Consider the following 27,387-nt stretch of genomic DNA (forward strand, 5'->3'; position numbering starts at 1 on the left):
ATGAGCAGAAATGAATGATAACAGACAATCAATTAATTTTGAAAATTTGGTACCTTATTTTACAGGCAAATATTTCTAATAAGAAGTTATTAGTTTAGCTAATATATTTTTTGGAGTGTGCCTTCACACACACACATACACACACACACGTCCCACCCACGGGAAATCTCTAAGATTAGCTTCAACTAGCACTGGCCACCCCAGATTGACATAGTGAAGACGTTGGATACTCTGCAGGGTTTTGCCTGGGTGCATAATATGCCTAGAAGCAGTCCTCAATTTATAACCATAAATGGACCAGAATTTCTGTTGCTAAACAAATCAGTTAAATGAACCATGCTCAATTTTACAACCTTTTTTTGTCACCGTCATTATGAGAATCTGGCTTCCCCCATTTTGTCTGAAGCCAGCTGGAAAGGTTGCAAAAGGCAATCCCATGCAACTCAAAGACATTGCCACGGTTGTAAATAAATGCTGGTTGCCAAGCGCTCAAATTTTAGTCATGTGATCATGGGGCTCCTGTGACAGTCATAAGTGTGACAATTGGCCATAACTCACTTTTTTCAGTACTTTTGCAACTTTGAATGGTACCTAAATAAATGGTTGTAAGTCAAGGACAACTTGCACTCTCACTTTTGGTGGGAATGTCTACAATTCAGGGCCACCATCCTTTCAGGTAAGTACAATATATAACTATCCAATATATAACTATCCTTGTGTATTTAGACCTTTCCTCATTGTTAAAATACATGACTGAGGAAGAGAAAAAAAAAGCAGGATGTGATAAATGTTGACTTCCACTGTAAATTATCAGAAAGGCTTACGTTTTTTAAAGCCAAAACAGATGAATCTACAAAACAATAACTTACTTTTTAAATGTTTTGTTTTAGAACATAACACAGCATTCACAAAAGTAACACTGAAGCAAAATAACAGCCAAAATGCAGTTACTCATATGCCACAGCCCCTATAGTATAAAAATGCTGATAATTATTTGCACGCAGGAGCAAAGTAAAATTATGAATGATCCAGGGACTTGAACAGACGGAAGAATGGGCAAGGAAGCACGGACTCAAGCATGGCACCAGTGAAGCACTTGCAGAGTCACAGAACATCATATGCAGCACAGATGAGCCAATCAGCAGCTGACCTGATAAGTGGAATTGGTTGGCAAGTGCTGTAGTAATTGGGCGATTGTGTAATTTCGTATATGAGTCAACTTAGCCTGATGTCTCCTTAATCGAATGAGAAGCAATGTTAGCTCTTCAGGCTGCAGGTATTTGGACACATTGCAAAGAGGAAATTAGCAGTTTTCAGGGAGAATCACATAGTTAAAAATCTTCACTTAACATGCCACAATAAAAATGTTTATCTGACATGACCAAGCAGCTATATTTTTCTACTTTTGCTTGAAGGCTAAAAATGTATGTCACAAGACTCAAAATAGGGCCAATCCCTCTACTGGAATTTTATTTACAGTTCTGTTTAATAATCCAGTAGCAATGAAAAAGGGCACCATAAACATGACATGAAAAATCAATAAAGATTCAGACAACCTTAGAAGTTCTATCGGAATCTATTAGTACATAGACAAGGAAACATATATAGCCAATGCTTACCGATTTCCCATGCAAACTTGGAGCACTTACAGTATGGGTCATATATCCCATTGTAGGCATGGAACGTCTATCTATGTGTAGAGAGTTCTGTATAAATTGAAAGGCAGCATTAAAGAGACATTTCAAATGGGAAAATATTTTTCTATTCTTTTACACTTTAGAGTTCCTAGCTTCTGTGTCCTGAACTGATTTATACAACTTTCTTCCTAAACAAGAAAATATTAATTTGTTAATTAACATAACGTGTTTTTTTTTACAATATATGCACTTTTTCTATCTTTGTATATGAGTATTATATCTTTTTACAAAGTGACATAGTCACTAATTTTTTTTACATGGTATGTCTGTTTAAAGAACTATCTGTAGAAACTTTTTGCTTAATAACAAATATTTTTGTTCTAAAAGCTTGATTCAATGAGCTATATTTTCAAAAGTTTACACCTGGACAATTTATTGAAATCAATGAGATTAAATGTAACGTTTTTATAATTGTGCAGTGTGCTCACCCTTCTGTCTCTCAAGAAGTGACAATATCTGGTTCCCATTCAGATAACTTTAGATTAATGAGGAATTAAAGCCCATATCCCATGAATCTTGTTTCTCTAAACCTAAAATTAGCTACATGCTACATAATCTGACCTTAATAAGAAAGTGGCAGTAGATAACATACAACTTTACAGTACCCAATTATCAGATAATCTGAGGATTATGTAGCATGGTAATTTAATTTAAATTAACTGATTAGTAAACTAGAAAAAACAGGTTTTTTTCTATTTACTCACTTTTACAGTCTGGTTTCGAATCTTCCTTGGTGAGCCGACAAAAGGAACGTCTATTGTTTGTCTCTCCTCAGATGGTTTGACAGTAACCCTTTCTGCAGGTGTATGTGGTCTTCGTGATATAAAAACTTTAGGTGGTCCTGGTGGAGGTATTTCAGATGGGGAAGGGGGAACCGAAACCGAACGTGGAACTTCTAATGAACTTCTTCCTTTACTACTATCTGTAAAGTCTGGAGAACTAATATAAAGAGGTGCAGTTGGGCTCCCGTGTTTAAACTGCCTTCTTTGTTGCCATTCATACAGCTGCCAAACAGTACCATCTTTGTTAGCTTTTCTCTCATCATGGGACATCTTCAGGTGGCTAACCCGGTCTTGAGCATATTTGTAGTCACTTGGCAAATCACGATTTGAGGGAGGGGAGCTTCCAGAAGATTGCCTAGTGTTCTTTGGCAAAGTATGATAATTTTCAGGAAAGGATACAGAATGGCTTGGTACTTGGCGAGTAAGAGTCTGGTCAGATGCAAGACTGTAAGAAAGTGGCTTTGTTAGGGATTAAGCAAAAAACAACTCTTATTAAAAACATTTACAAAATTGAAATTTAGAACAGATTTTGGTAGACGGATTTTTGCAAATTTTGGAATATAGATAACAATGGGCCAGAGTGTATAATCCATGGAAAACATTTATAGGAAGTCCCTCCATTATTATTTTTTTTAAATGTAACTACAACAAAATTGTTAGCAGTCACTACATTTTTGTATTCATTCACCAGGAACACTTACCACTAGGTGGTGGAGTATACCATTCATCAAAATATTTCATCAACTCAAGTTGAAAAAAAGAAATTTCAGAGCTTAATACTCAATCAATATAAATACACTGAATTTAAGTGTGGAGAAAGGCCTCTTACATATATATAATTATTTATTTACATTGATCTAATCTTGCAGAAGGTATTTCTAAACTACGATGTTCACCAAAAACGAAGAAAGTAATTGAAGTTGCTGTTGAATTGTAAATATATAAATTTATTACCCGGCGTCATGTGAGTTATTGTTTATAGTTCAATACAAAAAATTAAAAAGTATGATAAATCATAAATTTATATAGTCTAACCTTTTAGACAATTAATAGATGGTTAACTTTCTGTCATGTTTTCAGAGAAAAATCTTGACTGACTGCAATCAACACTATACAGTGATTATGAGTGGTAAGCATGACCACTTGCCCAAAATGAAATTACAGAAGAATACAAATAAGAATGGACAGAAATTATCAACTGCCTCAATAAACACAAATGTATATTTTAGACCAAAGTTATGGTCTACAAGGCTATAAAATATAGAAAGCCGGAAATGGATTGAAAAGGTAAAACATAATCTTCTTTTCTCAGTAATTGCTCAATCTGTGAGATCCTTGATAAACAGTTAGATAGGAGATTGGAAACGTTCATAGTTCTGATTTTTCAACCCGACCTTTAGAAACTTCTTTCTCCCATCCAATTTTCTAGACTTCATAAGATGAAATATCACTTTCTCTATAATGTGATGCCCAATCTAGTTTTATAGGTATTTCCTATGACTACCACTTTCCTTTCTGTAGAATTTGCATCCAAAATCTATATAACACTTACCGCTCTGAATTGTTCTTTTTAAAACTATTTGGTGAAAAAAAAACCAGACAAATTAAATGTTGTATGAATATATATCATACTCAAGATAGGTTGGAGTTACACTGGTCTGCACATTCTAATTCCTAAATTCCAAGAAAGATTTTATTTCAAGAAAGGCTCTATGTTGTTGCTGCTCCTATATAATTGTGCTAGAAAAGAAAATTAGGAAATCAGGAATATTAACTGGGGGAATCAAGAAAAGTACCAAACCTCTACTTTAAAATAGTGAAATATAGAACAAACAGTCCTAGCTTACTAACCTTTTTGTGTCTCCTTTCTGGACTTTTACCCAATGTTCTACATGAGTCAGATTACTTTTCCTTTGTGTCTCCTTATTTTGTGTTGATCTGGGAATAAAGCCTCTTTTATAGACATTGATACCATTCTGCTCTACTGGACCTGCATTTAACGAACTTGGAGGGATTCCATTCTTCTCAAGAGTCTGAGTTGCTTGAGGCCGAGAGAAACTTGATGCGGGATTCGGTGTTCCACCAGGTTCTAATAGTTGTTTAGGTTTCTCCCATTTGGAATCCACAGCCTTCTTCCTTGCAGTGTAGTGTTCATCATCTCTTACTTTTTTCATTTCTTCATTTTTGCCATATGCAGACATTTCGGGTGATTTTCTGTAGCGTCTTTTTGCATCAGCAGGTTCTAACTTTGTAGCTTCTTTGTAGGCATCAATATGATTAGTTTGAGGGACAGCTTGCTGATCTGTTTTTTCTGTTCCTCTAAAGAAAAAAGAAATCCATAGACACTAAAGTTAGCACAGCATTTTGAATCACTTACGTTTGCTCAGATTTTATAGTTTAAATGAACAGTTTTTGTTTTATTGCAGAGGCTGTTAATACTTTCTGATCCCAGGCCTTTTAATTCCTCACCTTTAAACCCCCTCAAAATCTCATGAAATTGACAATTTCATATCAAAATAGAGTTTTTAAAATGTTTATAATTATTTTAGTTTTATATAAGTTTTAGAAGTCTCAAATTTCCTTGTAACTTTGCCAGTTGCAATGCAATGGCTAAAAGAATCAACGTGTAGAAGAGTAGCACAGTCTATTAGCATGATATACAAGCCTAACATTTGGGGACCAGAGGTGAGATCAGAAGTGAGATATGCATATAGAAATATAGAAATATATATTTTCTATATGCATATACATTAGACATGATAAGTCTAGAACATGGGTGTCAAACTTGTGGCATCACATTGTTGTCATGTGACATTTCTCAACATTTTTTTCCTTTCGCGGAGCTGGGGTGGGCATGGCCTGCACATGATGCATCTGGCACCTGGGCTGCCAGTTTGACACCCCTGGACTAGAATAATTAACATATTATAAAATGTAGTCTTTCCTATCAATTATTAAAATATCTCTCTTTCTCTCTCTCTCTCTCTCTCTCTTTTTTTTTTTTTTTGTAATTTTTGAATAAATTAGTCCCTGAAGTTTTCTTGGCAAGGTTTTTCAGATGTGCTACGCCCTTGCCTCCTTCCTAGGGCTGAGTATGATTGGACCAAGGTCACCCAGCTGACTTTATGCCCAGTTGGGACTAGAACTCACAGTCTCCCAATTTCTACCCAGTGCCTTTAATCTTTAAACAGGAAATCTGCTTTCCACTGGCCCATGCAATTATTTATTTGACAAGGAAGGAAGAAAAGTGAGTAAAGTTACTCAGTGTTGTCCTATCACCACTACATTCAAGATAGCTCCTGTTACTGCTTACTTTTTGACTGATCATTTTAAAGGCAACGCAAAGACTTTGGAATAATAGTGCGGAACAAGCAATCAGGACTACAGAATCTCTATACATATTCTCATTGGGTCCAGAGAGAGAAATATCTGCCTCTACCTAGGATCGAACTCACAGCCTCCTGATTGTGAGGCGAGAGCTCCATTGTAGGCCACCATACCACTCCAGTTACATATACATATACACGTGTGCATGCACATCAGTGGTGGGTTGTTCCAGGTTCTGTCTGCTTCTCGTGAACTGGTAGTAAAAGCGTCGGGAAGCTCTGCCCACCCGCCCAGATGTCATAATGAACAATCTGTGCATGCGTAGAAGTCCGCTCCCATTGCAAACCGGTAGTAAAGGTAAGTAGAACCCTCCCCTGATGCATGCGCGCGCACACATACACATGTGAACTTGCCTCTTTGGTGAAAAATGGATTTGCATAAGAGCAGCTTGATTCATAGCATGGATCCAGTCATTCATATCTTCTTGAGTATCTGCACTAAAGTAGTATGTGCGCATCCCTGAATGCTCTGCCTGAGAGCCAATAACAGAACTCTTATTATATATATAAGCCCTCATGCCTGTATGGACAGCCTGTAAACAGAGAGAGAGATGTTGAAGGAGAAAATCCCATGCTTTTGAAAGTACAACAGCTATTTAAATTGCAAAATGTTTTAAATCAATATGGCCTGTGTTACAAAATATAAGGTGGTACCATCAAAATCACTACAGTAATGTTTCTGTGTAATAGGATAAACATGTGGGGTTTTTTTTCCCATACAATTTCAATGACGCCACAGCTTGTTTCTGGCCTTTGTATCAGCAACTTAACGTTTTATAACATTCCCCTTATCTCAAGGAAATGGACAGCAAAAATTACACTCATAGGCCAGCAGAGTTTATGTTTTCTCATTCTTTGTCTGAAATTATAAATATTAGATTGCTGTGTAAAGAATATATTGAGAAGAAGAAAATTAAAAATCTTTAATACTATCAATTTTTATTAGAATGAATATTTTTAAAGAGTTAGTTTTTATTTTTATTAAAATATAAAATTGTTATAAAATTGTTACTGAAAATGGTTATGACCGCTTTGAATACACTATGTTAGTGTGCAATATAGTTTTTAAAAATGATAGCTAACACCCCCTGGATCACATCACATTTGGGGCAACTTAAGTACAAAGATTTGTTTCTTATTACAGTTGATTTACATGCCATGCTGCAGACAGCCACAACATTCAGTGAAATACAGGACAGAGTACAGAGTACAGAGTATTTTGGGGAACTCAGTGCAAAAGGGAACATCATACAAATTAGTTCAAATTATGATGCTACTACATACATGCCACATTAGCAAAGTCAAGGAAGGGAACTTAATGCCACAACTAAATCTGTTTTGTTATAGAAACACTATATCCAACACAGAGCTTTAGCATGAGAAGAAAATGTGTGGATAAATAAATAAAGCTAGCAAGTAGCACTAATAAATTGGCAGAATTCAATTAAAATCTATGACAAAAGGAACTACTTTTATCTTTTTGGTAAATATAACACAACTTTCAGGTTGGTCAGATATACATGAAAACAAAAGAACTGAAAGCACCTCATTTTCTTGAAATGCTCATCAAAGTACATGTTGGTGAGCTCCTGAGTTCTCTCTGAGACTTGGCCATTTGCTTGCAGATGTTTTATTACCGAACTATGTAATACTGTCAGTGCTAGTGAGGGTAGGTTTTACATTCTATTTATATACAGTAGCTTGCTCTACCCATGTTGAGGTATATTTTTCTCCTTGGTAGTTATTTGATTAGGTTATTGTTTTCTGCTAGATTGTTTGTCTGGTGTTAATCCTTGTTTATCTGGGTGTATCTGAGGGAGATATGTATTCTGGTCTTTTTATTTCCTTCTTAGCTTTTTTATTGTCTCTTTTGAATGGTATGTAAATGTGATTTATCTTATAAGCATATAGTTTATTGTTGGCTGAGATTAAAATGTCTAGCCATTAGCAGACCACTAAAAACTCTTAAAGAGAACTATCCCAAACCATAGTGATAAAGAATCCTTCTGTGAGGGAGGGAGGCAGTTTCAAAATTAGATAAATAAATAAATAAAAAATAAGAGAAGATTTATTGACTAGAATCAAATCTCCCACTACATGCAGTACAGTATTTGGTGAATGCTACTTTTAGAGATTAGTACTGAAAATGTCAGAATGTGAGTTACTTTTCATTTAGATAAAATTATTTTAAAAAATACTGCTTTCCTTAGTGTAGACATTGTATGTGAACCTCTTCATTTTTTTATGCAATTAGCGACAACAACGTGGTCAGTACTGGTCCGATATCTTAGAATTAGCATAGTTATCCAAGTAACAGTGAGAATGACCAAAGGAATCATAACTGATCTGATAAGCCGTTTGATAAGCTTGTATTAGTAACAATAAATAAATTATGCTTGGTTTTGGTTATGGGCTTTCTGAATTTTAAGATGGGTTATACACTCATAATGAAGACTGACTGGTTCCTAATGCAGCACACTACTTCCTCCAGATGATGGGACTCTAAAACAGTCTTTTCATTGATAGTCTAGTTAAAGAAGCAGAAAGCAGAACTTTGCCAATATCCACATTTGGTGGTAAAAGAAAGCAAGCTGACACAATTAGAGTAAGCAACACATGTCATGTTATCAGCAAACCCTGCCACTAGAAAGACTATCTCCACCATGTGTAACTGATAGCATAAAACAGCAATGTCTAAATATAAGCCAATTATCTCTTAGCAGCACACCAAATAAGCAACATAAAAAGCTATGATTGTAAGTGCAGAGACAATCAGTAACAGCAAAACACACAAGAATTTTGTGAGCCATAAATTGGGACACATAGTTCTAATTCACAACCATTTTTAAATACATCACATACACATTCACAACAGGGTTGAAAAAGTGATATTTGGTACCTATTCATGCATTCAGCTGCCCTTATTCTGGAAAGAGGGAGAAGGAAAGGCAGTCTCTTTCCCATATTGCACAGAAGAAGAAATGGAGAACAAACCCAAAGCACACATCAATAAGAACAGAACAAGAACAAAATTGAAAAAGTTAAAAAGATGGAAGCCTAAATTATTAATAGGAATTTTGTGTAAGTTCCGACTCTTAGAAACAGCCATTCACTCTTTTTATAAAATGAGTATATGGAATCTTAATTCTTTTGAAATTCATTTAAAATACCACCCTCCACAATTTTTCTCATGCAAACACTTGGAACCGAAAAACAGCAGGATTGCTAATTATAATCAAGTTGATAGTCCTGGTTGGAAACAGTAAGGAATCAGTTGAGAAGACAGTTAAATAGAAAGCACAGAAAGACCATATAATTACTAGCAATGTGCTTTTAAGATTTCCATCCATCCAAGAAAAATCAGTACAGAGTCTCCTAAGATAAGAAATGTGCAACATATTATTTTAATTGTGTTCATACATAATACAGGACATCAACCAATATTACGCAAATTAGCCTATGTAATATAGGCTCTAGGCTTTCTGGCAACAGAATAAAGAATAAATATTGGATTTTATAGATCAGTAATGGCTAACCTTTTTGCCATCGTGTGCCAAAAGCGGGGGGAGCGCGGGGGGTCACGTGTGCACATGCCCACACCCATAATTCTATGTTCCCCATCCCCCTGTGCATGTGTGCAACCCCCCCCACGCTCCCCCCGTTTTAGGCACGTGATGGCCAGGTGGGCCCGGTAGGCCCGTTTTTTGCCCTCTCCAGGCTCCAGAGGCTTTCTAGGAACCTGGGGAGGGCAAAAACGGCCTTCCCCACCCCCCGGAGGCCCTCGGTAGGCTGGAAATGGCCCATTTGCCAACTTCTGGTGGGACAGGAAGGCCCATAAATCAGTTGGCCAACACACGCATGCACGCCGGAGCTGAGCTCGCGTGCCCACCGATATGGCTCCGTGTGCCACCTGTGGCACACGTGCCATAGGTTCGCCATCACAGCTATAGATTCTTGCAGACAAAAAAAAGTTTATTTCAGGAAGGGAGGGAGGGAGGGAGAGGGGAAGGGGGAGGAAGGAAGAAAGGAAGGAAGGAAGGGTTAATAGTGGGGTATTTTTCAAACTACCAATGTGTTTCAGACATGCTAGCTTACATTAAATCTGTGATTAAAAAAATTATCTAATTTTTAAATGGAAAGCCATTGGAAATAAGAACTGTTGCGTGATTTACTTCACTGGGAAAGACAGTAGGAAAGACAGTAGGAATAAATCAATGGTGCTATTCAACCGGTTCTATCTGGTTCGGGAGAACCGGTAGCGGTGGCTACAGGAGGCTCCGCCCACCCACCTGGACATAATCATTTCCCATTTTTGACGCTCTACGCATCCTGCGCATGTGCGGAGGTGGTGCGTGTGCTCCCATTTGCAAACCAGTAGCGAAGGTAAGTGAATACCACCCCTGGAATAAATCCTGTTGTGTTTTACTTCTAATTAAATATATAAGTTTGCATTACTAATATTTAATATCAATCTATGTATTTGAATATTATCAATGAAATAAAGCCCAAGTACACAAGGGTGAATAATTCTGAAAGTAGTAGTAGTGACAATAAACGTTTGGGAAAAAATACTGCCTATATTTTTATGAACAATGCAAAGTATTAGACAGAAGTATTTGACTTTAAAGATGGAATAATTCAGATCAATACTGTACATAAACTGATTTGGATGCAACAATGGAAAATAAACTACACTGGGCTCAGAACTTGGGCATAGAAAAGAGAAAAGCACTGCATAATTACAATCAATCTGAAAGACTGCTTCTATGGATTCATTCAGACACTACATTTTCCATCAAAGAAATGAGAAAACTAATTTGTTTATTCCACCATTTCTTCTTATGAATAGCAAATTATAATGCATGAGTATGCTACTGTTAGCAATGGAAATTCATGCTGATATGACCCCTAAAATAGACTACGACAATATAATCTCCACTAGGTCACCTTGAGAGACTATTTCAAAACTGCAGTTGGTACAGAATAGCAATAGCACTCAGACCTATATACCGCTTTACAGTGCTTTACAGCCCTCTCTAAGCAGTTTACAGAGTCAGCATATTGCCCCCAACAATCTGGGTCTTAATTTTATTCATCTTGGAAGGATGGAAGGCTGAGTCAACCTTGAGCCTGGTGAGATTTGAACTGCCAAATTGCAGTCAGCAGGCAGTTAGCAGAAGTAGCCTGCAGTAATGCACTCTAACCATTGCGCCACTGTGGAATGCAGCCCCTGGAACGATGGAGAGTACAAGCTGCTACAGCTACTGCAGGTGCGGCATGGGCTATCTATGGTTTCCATATACAATTCAAAATATTGGTTTTGACTTTTAATGCCCTCAATGGCTTGGCTCCTAGGTATCTGCAGGAATGCCTTTTCCTGGTAGAGTTATCTTATCCAAAGAGTTCATCCCAGCTAGAGATATTATCTGTACCCACTATAAGAGCCTTGATAGTACAGTGGTCTACGCACCCTGTTATTAACACAGCTGCCTGCAATTTACTGCTGGTTCGAATCTCTCCAAGGCTCAAGGTTGACTCAGCCTTCCATCCTTTGTAAGGTAGGTGAAATGAGGACCCGGTTTGTGGGGGCAATAAGCTGACTTTGTATAAATATACAAAAGTATGAAGGCTATTGCTTAGCACATTGTAAGCCGCCCTGAGTCTCCGGAGAAGGGCAGCATATAAATCAAATTTTTTTAAAAAAATGAGAATTTACCTCAGTGGGAATCTAAAGGTTAAGCTTCCCATGTCCTGTTAGAAATGAGACTTATTTCAACAGGGACATACTTCCATAAAGTAGTGAAAAATGAATTATTTTGTAGGGTGTTGCAGCTATATCGTGTTCACAGAGACTAATGAAGGTGAGGTTTGAACTAGAACTATATTATATTGTGTTTTTTAAACTGTTTTTATTTTCATTGACTGCTCTGTTTTTATTCAATCTAGTTTTTATTTTATTTCATACATTTAGCCATGGTACTCACATAAATAACTCTTGAGTGACGTACAAAGTTCAAAACAATACAACAAAATACTGATAGTTCTCGCCTTATCACAGTTCATTTAGCGACCGTTCAAAGTTACAACGGCAATGGAAAAAGTGACTTATGACTGTTTTTCACACTTACGACCATTGCATCCCTGAGGTCACATGATCAAAATTCAGAGGCTTGGCAACTAGTTCATACTTATGACAGTTACGGTGTCCTGGGATCATGTGACCTCAGGGATCAGCAAAATCAATGGGGAAGCCTGATTCACTTAACAAACTGGGTTACTAAGGTAACAACTACAATGATTCACTTAACATCTGTGGCGGGGAAGGTCTTAAAAGGGGGCAAAATGCACTTAACAAATGTCTCACTTAGCAACATAAATTTTGGGCTCAATTGTGATTGTAAAACAAGGACTTCCTGTAACCCAAACCATAACAATTTTTTTAAAAAATTAAAAACCATTACAAAAAAACCACCCTACACCAGCGGGAGAGCGCATTCCATTTCCCTAGCAATACAGCCACTTAGCAGGTCTCATTCCCATATCATGGGATCCCCAGACCATATGGCAAAGCCAAGTTTTCAGGCTTTTCTGGAAGACCAGCAAGATGAGGGTTAACCCAACCTCAGGTACAATGATATTCTAGAGGATAGGTACACAGTATATATCACTGGCAAACTGTCAGGGAGGCTAATTCGTCTATCTCTATTTTTATCTTCAGGATCAGGAATGATTTGAACATTTATATCTGTGAAAAATGGAGGATGTAATTTATTTTACTAATCAATAATGTACAATTTTCTAGAGTATAATTTAGCATACATATTTTATGAGGAAGTTAGAATTATGTTTTCATTACAGGTAGTTCAATGGCACTTTCTTCCATCTATAAAATATGTACACTCATAAAATGTAATACCACCTAATTAACCCCCCATAGTAATTAAACTTTTGGGACTATATTATAGATAAATAAATCTATTACCGGTATCTCTTCTGGAAGCACTTCTGCCTTACTTTCCACTTGGGTGCAGTTTGTGGGTTAGCACACACATAATGAAACCCAGAAACTACTTTGCAATTGGAAGAACTGTGGTTTAGGTTTATGACTGTTTATGTAACATAAAATTAGCGCATTCAGTGCTAATTACAGTTCCTTTTACAGTTTGTTTTTTTTCTGATAGGAGTCTTTGTAGTGAAAAAAATCCTAATGCAAAAGAAATTGATATTTCCACCCACTTTTTACAATCATTTTTGGACTTAATCTTTTTGTATTGAAGAACACCAAATAAGATAAGAACACTGAATTGGATAAGTTCAGAGTTAATAAATTCATAAGTACAGTACTTATAAAACTCAGCATTATATGTTTCTGGGTTTTAATGTTAAAACAGAGTACTAAGTATTGAATACTAAATAATAGCAACAAAGCCTAAATTTACCTATGGGTTGAAATGGTTTTCCAAATACAGTCAAACTAATGCTAGTTGATTAAAACTGATCCCATTCCTGATGACAAGCAAAAAATAAAATATTGTATATGCAACAAGGGTAAAACTTTGGAGTTTTATAGACTACTGAAGCCGTCCTCTTTATCTAATGAGCTTGTTTAAAAACACGCTACATAATTGTTTATAAATACATTACTCTAACTACAGAATTAGAATTTATCATGTAATTTGCCAGTTGGAATCATTCCAGATTGGCTCTATTTAGGGCTCAGTCAAGGAAAATAAAAGTCCAAAGCCTACTGTTTTGAAAATCTACCCAAAGACATTTTAGATATTGTTTCAGTTGCAAGTTATCCCAATGCATCAGAAAGTCAGTTAGCTTCTTTTATGACATCTTTTCAAGGAACTATCAAGACTATATTGAAAAAAATCTGGTTGCTTAAAAGAAACCATATAGTTTGCAAATAGTAAATTTACCTTAAAGGAATATTTGCGATTTATATGATCTTCAGGTCCCACAGGTGAAATTACATAACTAGGTAATGGTATACTTCCAAGGACAGATTCTTCTCTGCTATCTTTTGAATGAAAGAAATAATCAAGTTTCAATTTTTTAAAAAAAATTAAAACACAATATACTTACAGCAAAACTAACTAGTATGGTCCAAAAACTTAAATATAGTAAGTGAAGGACTTACCTGGTTCTTTTGGGATTGAAGTGATTGAGCAAAAATTCGCATACATGATAGTTCCACCACATGATCAATAGCATAGGAGCTACTAAATGTTCACTAGATTCTAATGCTACTTTCCAGCTGAGAGAGTAAGCACTTTAAAAACTAAGGAGTGGTTATAAGGTTATAAGGTGGTCTTCTGGGTACAATTCAAGGTGTTAGTTATTACCTTTAAAGCGCTCCATGGCTTAGGACCTGGGTACCTACGAGACCGTCTTTTGCCACCAATAGCCTCCCACCGACCAGTTCGTTCTCACAGGGAGGGACTACTCAGGGTACCGTCAGTCAAATTATGCCAACTGGCGACTCCCAGGGGGAGGGCTTTCTCTGTGAGGGTTCCAACCCTTTGGAATGAACTGCCCCCTGAGATACGAAATATCCCTGATCTTCGTGCTTTCCGCCATGCCCTCAAAACCCTGATATTCCAAAGGCGGGGCTAAACATATGAACATGTGAATGTTTTTAAAATGTTATCTAATTTTAGGTTCTATTTAATTGGGCCAAACTATGTTATAATAATAATTTTAATTAGCAATTTTATGATGTTTGTGTATCTATATTTTTCTTGACTGTATACCGCCTTGAGTCCTATGGGAGAAAGGCGGTATAGAAATATAATAAATAAATAAATAAATAAATAAATAAATAAATAAATAAATAAATAAATAAATAAATAAATAATATAGTGGGGAAGCACATGTGTGCATGCAGAAGGCCCTAGGTTCAATCTTTTGCATTTCCAATAAAAACAATAGTGAATTGAGGGTTAGAATAAAATGTTATCTAACCCTCTATAAAGAAGATTCCAATTTCTGCCCATATTGCTAAATGTACTGCAAATACATTGTAGTATGTAATTTGATGTAAATTACTTCCCAACAATATAAAAAAATATAGTCCAATGTTCTGTTTCTAACAGTCTTCAGTACATCCTGCAAAGCTTAAAGCAGAGAATGGAATAGTAATTTTTCAGCTTGGAATTGTCTCCCCTCCCCTAAGTTTCATACCAATTCAAGATCCTTGATCATGACAATAACTAAATGATTACTCTTCTAATTCATTTATATATTCTATTAAACTATTTTAAACCATTTTTCAGACAAAACTGCACAGCTGACATATGAGAGAAATGAAGTATGTATGAAGAACACAAACTGATGCATTAAGTGTCCACTTCACATTTAAATAAGAAGATCAAGGCCTTCGTACATTTCAGTTTGCTCTTATTATTCATTCTTTAATGGAATCATGCAACATTGTTCACAAGGTTAAAAGTATTCAAAAGAAAAAGAGTGCTAGTGAAGATGTATGCGACGCCTGAATAAATAAGCAGTATTTTTTTTTACTTTCTCTACATGAAGAATACATACAATACTTGATCTGTCAGTGTAATATCAGAAATGCACATATATAAAATACAACAGCCATTGAGGATAACCTTCCTCAAATATCATATTCACCCAAACAAAAGATAAACTAAATTCCAAATGGCTAAGCCCAAATAAGGAGTGGATGAAAAAAAAATAAGCATGTCTTGTACGTTGCTTGTGCAAAAATCTTGTGCCCACTTTGTTAACCCAGGCTTGCCAACTAGAAGCCAATCTTGGAGATTCCTTGGAGACTCCTTCCACCAATAAATGTGGATATATGACACACCAGTGTATATGTACACATCATATCTACACATCAGTGTATATGTATCCACATAAACAAGCATTTATTTATAACTGTTAAAAGTCTCAGTCCCAAAAAAGGGGAAAGGCCAGAATAAAACAAGTATTAAATAAATTAATAACTAATTAAAATGAATTGTCTGAAAAATATGTTGTACATATTCACATCTGAATATCTGGATGCTGATAGGGAGAGGCAGATTTTTTTTCTTGTTTTCCTCCCCAAAATCTAATGTGCATCTTATACTCTGGAGCGTCTTATACTCCGAAAAATATGGTATATTCATTTGTATCTCTACTATTTTTAATAGCTGTCTTTTATTCTTAAGGAATACAACACAGCTTCCGAAATTAATTGGTAAGTACTGTATTTGAGGAAAATGTCTATGGAGATTCTCAGTCATCCAGGTCATGGTTGTCCCAAAGGTGCATTTTCAACAGGCAACTGGACTTTCTAGTTTTTCTTTGAAGACATTTCGCTTCTCATCCGAGAAGCTTCTTCTTTCCCACCATCCAATCAGAGCTGAAGAAGCTTCTCGGATGAGAAGTGAAACCTCTTCGAAGAAAAACCAGAAAGTCCAGTTGCCTATTTGAGGGGAAAGCATCTTCTTCATATAAGGTAAATATGGTAAGTGGAAAATAAAACTGATTTCTATATTCTCCAGAGACTTTTTTTAAAAAAAATATTTTAAGCAACAGAAGCAATATGCAGTTAGGTCACAGTTGCAGAAATATTTTTAAACAAAGATTTATATTCACTAACCTTTGTAATAAAATAAACAGTAATCTGCCAGCACAAACCATCTTCTTTTCCATAATCTCATTCCAGAGCTATCCTGAAACACAAATGACAATCGGTATCTCGTAAAAACTTAGAATAAAATAACACAGAAATATACTAAATAAAATTTGGAATGACTATGTGCCTCTTTAATGTACGAAAATGTGCTTTATAAGAGCCAGCTATCATAGCATATCATAATCAAGCCTACTTTTGAATGTTTTACAGCTCTTCTAGAAGATAGGGAAAGTTAGAAATTAGCATAAAGAAATTAGCACACTGGAAGAAGAGCCTGTGTCTTGTTAGAAATTAATGCACATGTAGTAGACATGGAGAAGACCCTCGTACAATATGTTTTGTCCCACTTTTGTTCCACTGTAATTTTATATACATAAATCTGTTAATATATCATTATGAATATCAGCATAGTTTAACAGCAGGAATATACTTAATTATATACTACATCCCAAAAGTAGACTTTATTATTATGAAGAATTTTGGGTTTACCAACATGGGGTATAATTAAAAAAAGGGTACATGATCCCAGATTTACAGTTTTGGATTGATGATGTATGTGAACTGACTCTACTGGTGTAATAGAAAGATCGATCAGAAAGATTCGGTGCGATTAAAGATTAATGATGTGTTTAAAAATGGGTTGAATTTCCTCATAGTTATTATAGTATGCTTTTCTCATTTTATCTTTTCTTTTTTAGTTCATTTCTTCTTTTATCCTCCCTTTTTTGTAAATTAAAGCAACTTTAAAAAAAAATTATAAAAAATATAATTAAAAAAAAAATTATAATACTCACTTGTTTGTGAAGCCACCCTCTGACCACAACAGGAATATTAGGGTTTCTCCTTATAGCTTGATCCCTTTTCCCAAAGCTATGAACTTTATTGCTAGATTTTACTAACTAAAAAAAAAAGCATATACAAGGTAAGTATGTACGAACGAACTATATTTAGGATTAACTCGAAAGAAATAGTGGAATAATACAAGAACTGATATTCTACTTTACACAATGCCCCAAATACAGTTCATTCTCTTATTATGCTACATTTTGCAAATTTCATTAAAAACTCAAATTTACCTTGGATCCAAGTTTTATATCTGTAGTGGATGTAGTTACAGCGGTAGATGTTTCACTGACCATACTTGAAGGTCTTTGGTTTACCTGATGTTTGGACATATGTGAATTATGCCTGAAAGAAAGAAATCACAATTTAATTGATTGTTAATCTTTTTTTAAAACTGTGATACTAGGATGAACTAACTCTGCAAATGTTTCCATGTTTCTAGCTCACCAGTTCAATAAATAGCTTAAGCTAGATGAAACATCATTCATATCATTAAAAATGGTAAAATCTTCAAATAAAATGTTATTCCTGATGGCTTACAACCTATGTAGCTTTCTTAACAGCAATACAGTGGTTTGTTACTGTGTTTCTCCAGCATGTTTTTTTTAACTTCCCAGTTTATTTTACAGACCCTGGAATCCTCTGAAAGTCTCTTAATTCTGTTAATATTTACATCCTAATCAGGCCTGGCCCTTCCAAGGTCCAAAAAAGCTTCGTCAGGTGGTCCTGGGTAATTGCATAATTGGCTTTGAAAAATGAAAGTATAGTCCTGAGAATGTAATCCAGATTAGGCCATAGGAGCAAAGATTGCAACTTTCCCACCAAATTCTAAATCTAAACTGAAGTCCGCACTCTCCAATTTACTTTCTAAAACATTTTTTAGAATTAACACAATAAATATAGTCCTCAATTTACAACTGTTCATTGAACAATGGTTCGAAGTTGTGATGGTCTTGGAAAAGGGATCTATGACCCATCCTTGAAGTCACAGACATGGTCACGTGGTTGCCATTTTATTTATTTATTGTATTTATTTATTGGTTCGATTTATATGCCGCCCTTTTCCGGAGACTCAGGGCGGCTTACAATGCGTTAAGCAATAGCCTTCATACTTTTTGTATATACCTGCTTAGTAGGGCTTTCACCCACCCACCCCCATGGTGTTCTTTTTTATACAAAGTCAGCTTATTGCCCCCATAAACAGGGTCCTCATTTTACCTACCTCGAAAGGATGGAAGGCTGAGTCAACCTTGAGCCTGGTGAGATTTGAACTTGCAGTAATTGCAGGCAGCTGGTGTTACTTAAAGCACTTTACAGTGCTTCAGTCTGCTGTGCCACCAAGGCTCTTGGTAACTTGGTAACTCTTGATAACTTTTGGGCACTTGGTAAGTGGCTTGCATTTACAATGGTTACAGCATCTTGCATAATCATGTGATCATGATTTGCAATCTCCCCAGCTGACATCTCACAAGCAAAATCAATTGGAGAAGCCGGATTTGCTTAACGACCACATGATTTGCTTAATGATTGTGATAGAAATGGTCATAAAATTGAATTTGGTCATATGAAGACTTGCTTAATGACTACATCGTTTAGTGACCAAAACTCCAGTCCCAATTGTGGTTGTAAATCGAGCACTAGCTGTATGTTTTGGTCTTAAATGTTTTCGGAACTAAAATGAATAACAAGGATGTTCTACCTTACTAACAGAAAATGTTGCTACATAAAGTTAATTATTTCCTGCAGAATCAAATCTTAACAAAATCAAATTTAACTAATTACACTACATTTATTTCATAAACATAAATTGCACATTATACAATATTAGAATAAATAAATGAAGATATTCTTATTTATTGAAATAATGTTTATTAATTTATTTATTTATTAATTTAATTTGTATACCGCCCTTCTCCCAGAAGGGACTCAGGGCAGTGAACAGCCAAAATTAAAAAACATACAAATACAAAACTTAAGATAATTAAAAAGAATTAAATCATTGGCTTCCCAATTTAAAATCCCCAAGTCCATAAAATTTAAAATCCCAATTAAGAGCCATTTAGGCTAGGCCGGCTTGGTAGAATAAATAAGTCTTCACGGCCTTATGGAAGGTCCGGAGGTCCGGGATCAGCCGTATTCCAGGAGGCAGCTCGTTCCACAGGGTGGGTGCCCCCACAGAGAAGGCTCTCCCCCTGGGGGCCGCCAGCCGACATTGCCTGACCGACAGCACCCTGAGGAGGTCCTCTCTGTGAGAGCGTATTGGCCGGTGGGAGGTTATCGGTAGCAGCAGGCAGTCTCGCAAATATCCTGGCCCTAAGCCATGGAGCGCTTTAAAGATGAGAACCAATACCTTAAAGCACACCCAGAAGACCACCGGGAGACAATGCAGCTCGTGCAGGAGAGGTGTTACATGAGAGCGCCACGTTGCTCCATAATCACCCGCGCGGCCGCATTCTGCACCAGCTGGAGCCTCCGGATGCTCCTCAAGGGGAGCCCCATGTAGAGAGCGTTGCAGTAGTCCAGGCGTGACGTGACGAGGGCATGAGTGACCGTGCACAAGGAGTCCCGATCCAGAAAGGGGCGCAACTGGCGTATCAGGCGGACCTGATAAAAAGCCCCCCTGGCCACTGCCGTCATATGCTCTTCTAAAGACAGCCGTGTGTCCAGGAGGACACCCAAGTTGCGAGCCCCCTCTGTGGGGGTCAGTGACTCGCCCCCCAATAGCCAGCAATGGCACCAGCTGGCTATATTGGGACGCCGGTATCCACAGCCACTCGGTCTTGGAAGGGTTGAGTCGAAGCCTGTTCCACCCCATCCAGACACGCATGGCCTCCAGACACTGGGACATCACTTCGAGGGCATCATTGGGGTGGTCTGGGGTGGAGATGTACAGCTGAGTGTCATCAGCGTACAGATGGCATCGCACCCCAAAACCACGGATGATCTCACCCAGCGGCTTCACATAAATGTTGAACAGGAGCGGCGAGAGACCCTTGCAGCATCCCACAAGCAAGGCACCTCGAGGTTGACCTCTGCCCCCCTGCCAACATGGACTGCGACCGGTCAGAGAGATAGGAGGAAAACCACTGCAACACAATGCCTCCCACCCCCAACCCCCCCCAGCCGGCGCAGCATGATACCATGATCGATGGTATCAAAAGCCGCTGAGAGGTCTAACAGGACCAGAACAGAGGAACAACCCCGTCCCAAGCCCTCCAGAGATCATCCACCAATGCGACCAATGCCGTCTTCATGCTGTACCCAGGCCTGAAGCCATACTGGCACGGATCTAGATAGACAGTTTCATCCAGGTACTGTGGGAGCTGTCGCGCAACCACACTCTCCACAACCTTCGCAACGAAGTGAAGGTTGGAGACCGGACGGTAGTTTGCCAGAACAGCCGGGTCCAGAGAAGGCTTCTTGAGGAGGGGCCTCACCACCGCCTCTTTCAAGGCGGGAGGCAAGAAACCCTCTCTCAAAGAAGCATTTATAATCCTCTGGAGCCAGCCTCTTGTTACCTCCCGGGTGGCCAGTACCAGCCAGGAGGGGCACGGGTCCAATAAACATGTGGTTGCGTTTAACCTCCCCAGGATCCTATCCACGTTCTCAGGAGTCACAGGGCCGAACTCGTCCCAGATAACATTCTCAAGAACAGCCTCAGTCACCCTGCCAGGATCTACCCAGTCAGAGTCCAAGCCTTCCCGAATCTGAGCGATCTTATCATGCAGATACTGTGCAAAATCCTCAGCCTGCTCTTGCAAGGGGTCTTCCTGCGCTCCCTGATGTAGGAGGGAGCGAGTCACCCTAAACAAGGCGGCTGGGCAGTTATCTGCCGATGCAATAAGAGCGGAAAAGTAGTTACACTTTGCCGCTTTTATCACCACTAGACAGGTCTTAATATGAGACCTAACTAGTGTTCGGTCGGATTCAGAGCAACTAGCCCTCCAACCACTCTCTAGGCGTGTTTTCCGGCACTTCATCTCCCTCAGCTCCTCGGAGAACCAAGGGGCCGGGCAGGTTCGGCGTCGGGTCAGAGGCCGCAAAAGCACGACTCGGTCCAGAGCACCGGCGGCCGTCCTATCCCAGGCAGCGACCAGGTTTTCAGCTGAGTCGTGAGCCAGAGTTTCAGGAACTGGCCCAAGCTCCCTCTGGAACCTATCAGGATCCATCAGGCGCCTAGGGCGGAACCACCTGGTCGATGGTTCCGCCCCAGGTTCCGCCCCCTTTTAAATGTTAATTTAAAAGTTTACTTTTTAAAATATTTTCATACCACTTTCTCCCCCTCTCTCATATACAACTCAATGCTGCGAACATACCTAATACTCCTTCTTCCTCTTATTTTTCCCCCTAACAATAACCTTGTGATGTGATTTGAGCTAAAAGAGATTGACTGTCCCAAAGTCATCCAGCTGGTTACTCATGTCTAAAATGGGACTAGAACTCTCCTGTTTTCTAGCCCAGCACCTTCTCTGTTTTTTACTTTAAAAAAACCTTTTGAATCTATGCTGAATAACACTGTGTTTTAAGAATATAATTAGGAACCTAGTTCTTTTTTAATTTGAATTTATTCTCTTTTCCTGCAGCTTATAAATGTAATTGTATGTCTCAACCTCTGTTATTGTGTTGCCAAATTAAAGTGCTCATGCCATATTGCAGGGGTGTCAAACTCACGTCATCACGGGGTCGTCACGTGACATATCTCAACTTTTCCCCCTTCGCTAAACCAGGCATGGGCATGGCCAGTGTGTAATGCATCTGGCCTGCCAGCCGTGAGTTTGACATCCCTGACATATTGAATTTTAAATCTTCAAGCAACAGCACAGGTCGCAAAAGAAAGGATGAGACTTAAATTAGCAACATGACTATTTTCCGTCAAGGGTTATGGCTAAACGAAGTCATGGGATATAACATATTGCTGCACTGAAATCTCACTAGTCTTATCTAGCTTAACACAGCCAAATTAAAAGGTCTGACAAATGTGATGTCCAGAATGTTTTCATTGTTGTCACTGATATTCAATCAAGGAATACATAAAAACAGGCAACTAAAACAGTTATTGGGTCATTGTTTATTATTTCTCTTATAAAAGACCAAACTATCAGGAGAAAGCAGCTAGTGAAACCATGACAATGAATTTCATGGTTTCACTCAAGTCAAGAAAAGATTAACTGCTATCTATCTTCAATTTAATGTTTTTTCCAGGACTCAACCATTTAACTGATTGTATATTTTAAGGATATGGAGGGTTTTTTTTAATGCGAAATTTATTTTTCCACAATTACAAAGCATCTGTTTGTTAAAGGTATAAAACTTTTTTAAATATTGCAAGTATATTACTGTACACGAACAATACTGAAACAAGGATGAAATATTATTATGTTCATAGCATTTTCAAACAGATTGGACGTTGACTTACCTCTGAACGTCCCTTTTCAGTACGCTGCGACTCCAATCCATTGATTGGGAAGCTCTCATCACGTTGCTGGGGAACTGAGTGCAGAATTCTCCTTGGCTGACCACGCCCCCTCTGTGTCACTCCCGTCAGTCTTTCCTCACGAAGATACAGGAGATTGAAGTTTAACCCAATTCTTAATGAAATAAACCAGAAAAACGGAAGATAACTCTAGAACACGAAGCCCAAACCACGGGTGGGTATGGATTGGAGTCGCAGCGTACTGAAAAGGGACGTTCAGAGGTAAGTCAACGTCCATTTTCCAGCACGCTGCTCCTCCAATCCATTGATTGGGATATACCCAAGTTATAGATCCTGGGCGGGAGGCTGAGTGTTCCCGGAGTCTCGGGATTCGACCACTCGTTGCAATACCCTACGGCCAAAGGAGGCCTCCGCCGCAGCAAATGAGTCAATCTTGTAATGCCTAACAAATGTCGAAACCGACGTCCAGGATGCAGCACGACATATATCAAGAACAGATGCCTGGGTCGCCCAGGCTGTAGATGCCGCCGCACTGCGGGTGGAATGGGCACAAATACCTTTCGGAACAGTCTTGCCCTTGCTACAATATGCCGTCGAGATACAGGCTTTGATCCAACGACCTACAGTAGTAGGCGTTACCTTCTTCCCCATAGTGGGCGGGTGAAATGAAACGAGTAAGGCCTCAGTACGACGAAACGAAGCCGTTCTCTTGACATATCTACGGAGAGCCCGTCGCACGTCTAAAGTATGCCAGTTTTCCTCCCTCGGGTTTCGGGGATCCGGGCAAAAATTCAGCAGAATGAGCTCCTGGGCCCGGTGAAACCAGGAGTTCACCTTTGGTGTGAAAGAAGGGTCCAACCTCAACACTACTCTATCCGGATAAAACTGGCAAAGATCACTGCGAACCGACAAAGCGGTGAGTTCAGAAATTCGTCTCGCCGATGTTATCGCTATTAGAAATGTAACTTTGAAAGTCAAGAACTTCAGTGGAGCAGAAGCCAGCGGTTCAAAAGGAGGCGAGGTCAGAGCTTGGAGCACTAGAGTCAAGTCCCAAGTAGGGAAACGGTGGACTACTGGTGGAGACATATTAGAAGCACCGTGCAAAAAACTCCGGATTCGAGGGTTCTGCGTCAACGAACGGTGAGGTTCACACACAAGGACAGTCGCCAGCGCCGCCACTTGGCGTCTCAATGTGGTAGGTTTCAGACCTTTAGCCAAACCATTCACGAGGAAGTCCAACACATCTGGGATATCGGCCGAAGTTGGATCTACATGGTGTCCCGAGCACCAAACGGAGAAAGCCTTCCAAGAAGCTTGGTATATGCAAGTCGTCGAAGGACGTCTGGCTGATTGGATAACCTCAATGGCCGAGTCCAAAAGTCGGTCCTTCTTCAGCAGCCGCCTCTCAAGTGCCAGACGGTCAATCGGAGCCACTGGGGCTCTGGATGGACGATGACCCCCTGGCGGAGAGAGACGACATGCTGAGGTATTGTCCATGGAGGGGAGATGGAAAGGCTCCGTAGGTCCGCGTACCATGGTCTGCGCGGCCAACAAGGAGCTACTAATAAGATTTCTGCCTGTTCTAGTAACACTTTCCGGATTACTTGAGATATCAAAGGAAGCGGAGGAAACGCGTATAGAAGGCCGTCCGGCCACTGGCATCTCAGGGCGTTGCAACCCTCCGCTCCTTGGCACTGATAGCGGGTGAAATATCTTGGTAGTTGTGCGTTGCTGGGAGTGGCGAATAAATCTACGAGCGGCTTTCCAAAACGCCGCACTATGTCTTGGAAGATTTCCGGCTGGAGTTGTCACTCGGCCGGGTCGATGCGCTCCCGGCTGAGCCAGTCCGCTTGCACATTGGAAATACCGGAAATATGATCTGCTCTTAGCGACGCCGTGTGACGTTCCGCCCATGTCAAGAGTAATTCCGATTCGATCATGAGGCTCCGGGACCGAGTGTCCCCCTCTCGATTCACATGAGCCTTGGTTGACATGTTGTCCGTCCGGATCAACACATGACGGCCCTCCAATAATGGTTGGAAATGCCGGAGAGCAAGGCGAACAGCTCTCAACTCCAGCCAATTGATGCTGTTCGCCTTCTCCGACTGAGACCAACGCCCTTGGACTACTTGATTCAGTAGATGAGCCCCCCAGCCCACCAGACTGGCATCTGATGTTAACACCAGCCTGTCGACTTCCAGGAAGACACAGCCCCGGAGAAGGGCGGGGGACATCCACCACAGCAGCGACGATCGAAGTTGAGGAGGAAGCCGAACTAATGTCGGGGAAGTGCTGCGATTGGTCTTCTGGAATGGAAGCAGAAACCATTGCAACGGTCTCGTATGTCTGCGTGCCCAGGGAACGATATTGATGCAGGACACCATTTTCCCTAAGACTTGAGACAGGCGTCGAATTGGAACAGTTCGGTTGGTCGAAATTTGAGTAATTGATGACTTGATGTCTGTGACGCGATCCGGCGATAGGAAGACCTGGCCCTTGGTAGTATCTATCACCGCTCCCAGATGAAGAATCCTTGTCGTCGGAACCAGATGACTTTTCTTGTGATTTATCGTGAATCCATGGCTTTGAAAGACTCTGAGTACTGTCTCTATGTCGCTCGACGCTTGATGCGGAGACGATGATAGGACAAGGATGTCGTCCAGGTAACACAGAAGACGAATTGGTAGAGCTCTCAGGGATGCGGCCACCACGGAGACAAGTTTCGTAAAGGTTCTGGGGGCGGAGGAGAGACCAAAGGGCATCGCGCAGTATTGATAGTGGTGAGAGTTGTATTCGAATCGCAGGTACTTGCGATGCGTCCGGTGGATCGGGACGTGTAAATAGGCCTCCCTCAAATCCACCGACTGCAGAAGATCGTTTGGCCGGATGCATGCCAGAATCGACGAGAGGGACTGCATCTTGAACCTGCGATACAAGATGTATTTGTTCAAGTGCTTTAGGTTCAAAACACCTCTGTGCCCCCCCGAGGATTTGGGGACCAGGAACAAGATGGAATAGAATCCTTTCTCCCTCTGAGTCTCGGGCACTGGTTCTATGGCTTTGATGTTTAAGAGATGAGTAATCTCCGCCTCCATTAACTCTCTTTGGTGTAAAATTGGCGATATTGGGCAGCGACGAAATCGGCTGGGAGGGACCCCAACGAACTCTAGGCAAAGACCGTATTGAATGGTGTGACGGATCCAGTCCTCGGTCGTTGACATTTGCCACTGATGATGAAACAGCTGGAGGCGACCACCAATGGCATCTGGATGGCGTGAGTCATTTGCCTCGTTTGTTGGAACGGGATCCGCCACCTCTGAAAGGACGCTTGGAAGAAGGTTGTGAGCGTTGTCGGTCCCGAAAGGACTGCCGATCCTGAAAACGGTCTCCGCCTTGGCTAAATGGTCGTTGGGTATAGGGCCCACTGGAACCCGAATAGGTCCGAAATGTTTGTCGATTACTGTACGGTGTGTACTTGCGTTCCGGTCTGCGAAAGGAAGAAGGAAGAACTTTACGTTTTTCTTTATCTTCCACCAAGAGTGGGTCTAAGGCAGCCCCAAATAAGGCCGGAGTCTTGAAGGTGGATGAAGCTAGCTTCCACTTCGCCTTCGAGTCGGCTTTCCAATTGCGAAGCCAAAACATACGTCTGTTAGTAACAGTAGAAGCCATAGCGCGGGCTGCAAATTTTGCGGCGTTTAATGAGGCGTCTGCCGAATATTCTGTAGCGGCCACTATCTTGTTAATATCCTGGTGTACGCGTTTGTCTGCGGTGGGGAGACGCGCTTGCAATTGTTTGAGCCAAATTAACGTTGCTCGATTAAAAAAAGATGTTGCCGTTGCAGCTTTTATTGCCCAAGTAGCCGCCTGATGGGCCTTGCGAAATCCCATTTCGGTCTTTCTGTCATCGGCTTTCAAACCGTCCATAGCATCTGCAGATACTATTGAGGACGAAGAAAGGTTGGCCACTGGCTTGTCTACTGTTGGTAAGGCCAGGATATCGTCCAACTCCGCCGCCGCGCAGTAAAGCCGTTTGTCCAGGTTACTAGGAGCGGTTAAGGAGCCTGGTTGGCCGAAGGCACTCTGGATAACATCCGCAAAAAGCGGTGGACACGGAATAGCGTCCTTCTCCTGCTTAGCCACCTGAAACAAAGCGTCATGCGTGGCTGAGGATGGAACAGCTGAGCCAGATGGAGGGGCTGTCAATAAACCAAATTGAGTAGTCACCTTGGCTTTGTGCAGGAGCGATTTAAAAACTGAAGGACGAAATAGTCCGGTAAATGATGGCTTCTCTGGAGGCAGGCCCTCGTCCTCGGAGAATTCTGAGTCCTCCTCACAATCCGCCTCCTGGTCAGATGACCCCGAGGAGACACATTCTACCTGAGATAAGTCTTTTGTTTTATGTTGAGGAGGAATTTGAGGCAGAGGTTTAGATGAGCTGGGCGTAGGTTGTAGAGTGCCCACGCTCTGTTGTAATCCGGCCGCCAAGATCTTGGCCAATGCATCGGACAACACTGATTGCAAATCTACTTGGCCAGTGTGTCCCTCCGCTCTCAGCCCAGCAGCCGTAGGCGTGAATGTGGCCGATGGATCC

General features: G+C 40.0%; 1 protein-coding gene across 14 annotated transcripts in view; it reads right to left on the minus strand.

Annotated features, from left to right (window-relative positions):
* The window catches only part of PLEKHA7 (pleckstrin homology domain containing A7), a 126,177-nt gene that overhangs the window by 31,088 nt on the left and 67,702 nt on the right, over nt 1–27,387 (minus strand). For 13 of the 14 annotated variants that reach the window (XR_015730111.1, XM_087879539.1, XM_087879516.1 and 10 more), the window contains 8 exons: nt 17,596–17,707; nt 17,314–17,418; nt 16,484–16,556; nt 13,791–13,891; nt 6,220–6,398; nt 4,331–4,798; nt 2,402–2,924; nt 1,620–1,706 (listed from right to left, as the gene is read on the minus strand). Coding sequence is in view for 13 of the 14 variants with exons in the window: in XM_087879539.1 (XP_087735665.1) it covers nt 1,620–1,706; nt 2,402–2,924; nt 4,331–4,798; nt 6,220–6,398; nt 13,791–13,891; nt 16,484–16,556; nt 17,314–17,418; nt 17,596–17,707 (1,648 nt within the window). In the remaining variant the exon portion in view is untranslated. Of the gene's footprint in view, nt 1–1,150; nt 1,271–1,619; nt 1,707–2,401; nt 2,925–4,330; nt 4,799–6,219; nt 6,399–13,790; nt 13,892–16,483; nt 16,557–17,313; nt 17,419–17,595; nt 17,708–27,387 lie in introns of all 14 variants that reach the window. The other variant, XM_087879568.1, reaches the window with a different exon arrangement.

The sequence above is a fragment of the Pantherophis guttatus genome, chromosome 1, assembly GCF_059756535.1.
Source record: "Pantherophis guttatus breed Tessera chromosome 1, ASM5975653v1, whole genome shotgun sequence".
NCBI lineage: Eukaryota > Metazoa > Chordata > Lepidosauria > Squamata > Colubridae > Pantherophis > Pantherophis guttatus.